The following is a 5,541-nucleotide window of genomic DNA, read 5'->3' on the forward strand; positions in this document are numbered from 1 at the left end:
GGGCTAGGAGCAATTGATCGGCCATTTGCGAAATCAGCGATTGATTTTGTGGGCAACTTTGTTGCGTCTGGTACACACAGTATTGCTGAACCACGTTACTCAATTGGTTTTGTTTGCACTAGCGCCAGATCTGTGGTGCTTTGTTGATTGACTTATAAGGAAGGTGCGCTCATCATAGTGACTTGACCATGCGCCATTAGCCCCCCAGTCAGCAGGTTGGCGACACCATACGTCTCAATATGCCAGGCATGGCGGGGGAACGCCCCAGATCCATTTTTGTGGAATGAAAAATTTGTGCTTATACCGTCCGTACAGCTTGAAGTAGCTAGCAAGGCCAACTACGACGTGGGGTAATCATAGTAAAGCAATGGTCCAAGACTATGACTCAATCGACTAACGTAATGGCAGAGCAATTGATTATTCACAGCCTGCACACGTGTGTGTGGCCAGACCCCCAGTATCTGTTCCCTGACGCGCACAGAAATTCACTTTCCTAAATTGGCGGAAATGGTTCGCAGACAACAGTTTTGTTTTGTTTGAGGATGCACTAAATGGTATGGAACAGCATGGAAGGGCGGAAAAATGCGGAATAGGGGGTAAGGGATATTAGTGCAATTCCTCGTCTCCTTTCAGCGGTAAACGCGATATGAGAACTTGGACTAGGAACAACTACTATCTTAACGACGTATTCTTGCGCATTGCCACCGTCAATCTAGTCATGATAAGCTTGCCACCCTCTCTTTGACCACTCATAGCGCGTCAATAGAGGCCACCTGGCTTCTTTTACTGCAGCATACCACGCAGGTATTTTTTCCACCACGTGCCCTCACTATAGCTCCTATTGCCACTTCCGAGGGTTTCGGGAGCAAGGCTATGCACGACACCCAGCACTTGAGGCTACCGTGTGCAGGTCAGGCAGTGCGGCCGTCGTCACATAAAACAAATAACTCGTGACCACGAAAAAAAAAAATCACTCCCATTTTTTTTTGCTCTCCCAGAGTCGTTTTATCCTTGACGGTTTAGCTCAGGATAAACATCCATCACAACAAACCAAAGCCCACCACTGTATCTACCTGATCGCAGGAGCTTCTACTTGGTGGTTACTACAGGTTTTACCCACTCTTTGGCAGCTGTTCGCCCTTTGGTCGTCGAATTTTTGCCACCCCTTTTTTTCTGAAGCCTTGATTGGTGGAGGGAAAACTTTGCGAACTGCACGTGACAACATCCTCGTGACTTTCGCACCCGAATAAAGGTTACTGTCCCCTATATACAGGACTACTCTTAACCGCGTACTCGCTGGCTTTAAGAGTCTTTATCTCGGGATTTACTGATTATGGCTTTGTGTTCTCAAGCGTTCCCGTCGCTGACGAAACGCAGCTGTCTGCTGTTGGGTGTCGCGCCCGAATTTTCTCGCAAGCGCATGTGCTTGCCTGTGGTTCGGCCCGACCTCGCGTCGCTGTCGGATGATGATTCGGAAGACGAAGCGCACTGTTATCAAGCAGAACAAATCAGAGCTAAGCGCCGGGCACTGTCGCGGGTTTCCTTTGTGATTGATCGTGATTTGTCCCGCGCTTGCGCCCAATATCTGGATGAAGATGAAGAAGATACTCTTCAGTTTATCCAAAAGCACGGCATGGGCCTGCCATTTGGCCAGACCTTGCCCCTGCTGAACCCGCCCGACTTGGACTTGAGCTGTGGGCGTCGCAACTCTTCTTTCTTGCAGATTAGCGACGCTCCTCATCCGGTCGGTATGCCGTCGCCAGTGCAGTCGCCCATGGAGCTGTCGCAAGAGGATCGCGCCGCGCGTACGCGTTGCTTTGATTACCTCGTCGGCGCTATTGACGAAGCATGGGCTCGTTACTGCGATGCCGCCACTTACGTTGAAGACGAAGTGTATGGCTACAACACCCCGCAACTGGTGGTGACTGACGACGAAGAGGACTACTGTGACAACACCACCGACATCACCGACTACGAGGATGACGATGAGGAGGCTGTCAAGCCGTCGCAGTACCTGGCTCCCGTGAGACCTCAGTTTAAGCCACGGATGCTGATGCTGGGTCCGCCCACCCCTGCGGGGCTGGCGGCTCTGGCTTCTGGTGCTCCCCACTTGCAACACCTCAAGGACCGTTTGACCAAGGCCAAGTACTACTTGCAAGACCTCGTCGACTCTGACGATGGCTACAACGTGCTGTGCTTTTGGAAGCGGTGGGACATGATCAAGTACGCCACCATCGAGTTGGTGGAGGACGACGATGATGATGAGGTGGTGGAAGCCACCATTGAGGAGTTGGAAGCCGGCAGAATGGCGTAATCGAGAAAGCCTAATACTCTGGCACTCGCGCCCTAGTCTGCTGGATATGTGTTATGAAATTTTTTTGTAAATTGGTTTTTGGGTTGAAGGTGTTTGATTTTGAGGTTAAAGAAAATGACGGATAGGTTGTTTATATACATGTAATATATCATCAACAAAAATAATCGTGGGTGGGAGGTGAAGTGAATCAGTGGAAGATGATTATGATTTGGTGATGATATATCTATATTCTTGTATCTAGTGAATTAAAAATATAAATTAGAAATAAAAACGAGTGTAGCAGGCAAGAAGTGCCTATGTCTATAGATGTCATAATACAGGGAGCCCTCCAAGACGGAGAGCTCAAATGTTAAACCCAAAGTCATTCATCACCAGATCAACGTCCTTCCACAACAAATCGCCGTTTAAGTCGATATTCTCGAGCTCGAGATGGTCCATCCCCGACGCCAACGGCAGCTCGCCAATTAAGCGTGACGACAGCTGAGTAGTATTCTTCAGGATGTCGGGCAGGTTCTTGGGCAGCGACCCGTCGGAGGAGCCCAGGTGGTTGACCACGTTGAATATCAGCAGCCGCTTCCCCAGAGCCGTCACCAGGATGGGCTGGGGGTCCAAGGGGATGGTGCGGATGATCTTGCGGGCCTTGGACTCGGCGTTGACCGTCTGCAGCAACAGACGACGACGACGGCGGTTCAGCAGAGTGGTGGACCCGGGCGTCAGACCACTGACTCCGCCAGGAGCATTATTAGCGGTTTCAGAGTCCACAACATCGTCAACAGCTTCTTCATCGTCGTCGTCACCACTCAGAGGGGCGAGCTCCTCAGGGTCGTCGCGAGGAGGACGGCTATTAAGCTTAATCATCCCAACTTGGTCTCTCACCAAATAGAGACAGTCAAAGAATACCAGTGCCGCCATTCGTCCTCGGATGGCTACGGAGAGCGTCAGCAAGTTCTTCGCGTCGAGAGCTCTGAAGAGCTGCCACATGTTGCGCATGATCCCCAGCAGTCGATGAGCGATATCGTGTTTGAGGATCAGCGCCTTAGCGGCAAGCAGAATCGCTGCCTCGTAGGCAGACTTGCCCAGCCCCACGTCGATAACCTTCTTCAACCGCGAGTGGGTGAGCTTGGCAATGATACACCCGGCCTGCCAAATGTTCAATATGTACACCAGGGGCAAGTACTTCACGAACTTGCGGTCAGTTTGCTGGCAGGTGCGGGTGTGGTTGATGAGGGCAATCGCCAGGTTGTAGAGCTGGACGAGGCCCTTTTCCACTTCGAACAGCGCCACCCGCAGCGAGTCGATGAAGTGGTAGGTGAGTAAGTGGACCCGGGCACAGAGAAGCTGGAATCGCCGTAACCCGTCGTGGGGTAAGTCTGCCGCCATCCTCAGTTCGAGTTCATCTAAGCGACGACCAAGTAATTTGAGGAGGGGTAGTCTTTCGGTAGGGTCGACGAGGCCAAACGTGTCCATGGGGTTCAGATTTAACGTCCGTGCCACCTGATCTTCAAAATACGCCACTTCCATCATATACCTTAATTCTAAGGGGATGGTGACGTGCTGAGAACGAAGCATGTTCCACACCAGGGCATCGAACTGAGAGAATGCAGGGAACCCAAATGCCAGGGCAATTGTTTGCAGCACCGTGTTCAGGGCAATCCACGTCTTGGCGTTCTCCTGAGCCATTACCAGTTGGTGAGGAGTGGTAGTGGGGGCCACGTTAATATCAGTAGCGGGAGCCACTGCCTGAGCGGGAGTATGAAGACCAATACGGATGGCCATAAGCATAGCATTGCCCACGGTGTTATAGGATGAGTCAGCAGAGAGTGACAGCGTGATTGGTGGCCAGTATGAGTAAAGAAGAAATGCTTGGATGGCGTATACCAGTAACCCATTAATGATTGGTTCGTCCTCTTCGGTAGGGTTATAGCGAGTGATGGGCAGAATCATGATTTCCGCAAGCACCCCTTTCACGAGCGGTGAAAGCTGTAATAACACTTGTTCCCGTTCTCGGTAGCGTCGTAATGACACAAACATCATCACCCAAAATAATGCCGGACACAATTTGTAAATTCTCTCGGGCCCCTTAGCCACATCCACTACGGGGAGAATCGGATGGTAGCGCACCACGTACTCCAGATACAACTCTCTAATCTGTTCCAGAGTAAGCAGTACTGAGTCCAAGTGTTTATCGTCACAGGCAAGCACGTAATCAGGGATCTCAATCGCCGGCAGCGGGTCGTGAGGGTGGGTTGGTTGCGGTGCGAGCCCCCCAGGTTCGAGTGGCCGGTGGAGGATCAGCGGGGTATTGGGCAACAGCGTATTAGTTTCCAGGGAATTGTGGCTGATGCGGGAGTCAAACGGCAGGCCAAACGGTGGGAACTGGGCCTGAGGTGGCGGGTGTTGATGGATGCCTCCTTGAGGGTGAGGCAGAGTCAGCGGCATCGTTTGCGGCAGCTGGAGCTGTTCGGCGAGCGTCGGCGCCCTCTGTAACAACTCCACCAGCTGTTGCGGCGTCAACAGTTTCTTTAATTCGGTGAATTCCCGCTCGATCTGGGCGATTCGGGCCCGTTTATACGTTCGTTTGTAGTCGCTTTTCAAGTCACACCGGAGCCCCTTTTTCTGGCAGCGAGTACACGGCTGGGGGTAGCGTTCGTGAGCGTTACACCGCAGCTTCTGCTGGCGGCACTCGACACACGCCATCCGCTTCAGCTTCAGCTTCAGCAGCCCTGGGCCCGACGGGGGGGTGGGCGTCAACAGGGCGTCGTAGTCGTCGCCTTCCTGCTTGACGGGGTCGAGCTCCTGCCGCAGGGTCGCCACCCGGGCCAAGTTGTCGAGCGACGTGGGGCCGGCGTTCATTCGGCGGGGATGAGATGGGGTTCACGGAGAGGGGGGTTTAGGTTTAGCAGGCGGCCGATGACGATGAGGCGCGCAATGCGAATTTTAAGGTGGGGGGAGTGGAACGGCACGAGATTAACAAGGTAAATGACATTGAAACGACAATAGAATTTATTGAACGTATTTTAGAAGGTTGATTCCCCAATTTCATTCAATTGCAATTTCAATTAATGTGTAAATTTCCCTTTTTCAATTGCATTACTTATTGTGACTTACCCTTGTGGCTGGTGCGACGGGTGCGATCTGGCGATGCTCACGACACTCACGGCACTGGTGCCGCCGTGGGGTAGTTTCTTTTTTTCTCAATTCGACTTTTTTTTTTTTTTTTTTTTTTT

General features: G+C 51.9%; 2 protein-coding genes across 2 annotated transcripts; one reads left to right on the plus strand and one right to left on the minus strand. All coding sequences in view use genetic code 12, as the record gives it.

Moving 5' to 3' along the window:
• Window positions 1-1,420: 1,420 nt before the first annotated feature.
• On the plus strand, window positions 1,421-2,314 carry DIURU_003628 (uncharacterized protein; the record flags this gene model as incomplete). The annotated part of the gene is made up of 1 exon (XM_034156411.1): window positions 1,421-2,314. The coding sequence occupies one exon, from the start codon at window positions 1,421-1,423 to the stop codon at window positions 2,312-2,314; it is 894 nt and encodes a 297-aa protein (XP_034011881.1).
• Window positions 2,315-2,656: 342 nt separating this feature from the next.
• On the minus strand, window positions 2,657-5,167 carry LEU3 (leucine-responsive transcriptional regulator; the record flags this gene model as incomplete). The annotated part of the gene is made up of 1 exon (XM_034156412.1): window positions 2,657-5,167. The coding sequence occupies one exon, from the start codon at window positions 5,165-5,167 to the stop codon at window positions 2,657-2,659; it is 2,511 nt and encodes an 836-aa protein (XP_034011882.1).
• Between the last annotated feature and the right edge of the window lie 374 nt (window positions 5,168-5,541).

The sequence above is a fragment of the Diutina rugosa genome (genome assembly GCF_008704595.1).
Source record: "Diutina rugosa strain CBS 613 chromosome Unknown scaffold1_size794362, whole genome shotgun sequence".
NCBI classification, from domain to species: Eukaryota; Fungi; Ascomycota; class Pichiomycetes; order Serinales; family Debaryomycetaceae; genus Diutina; species Diutina rugosa.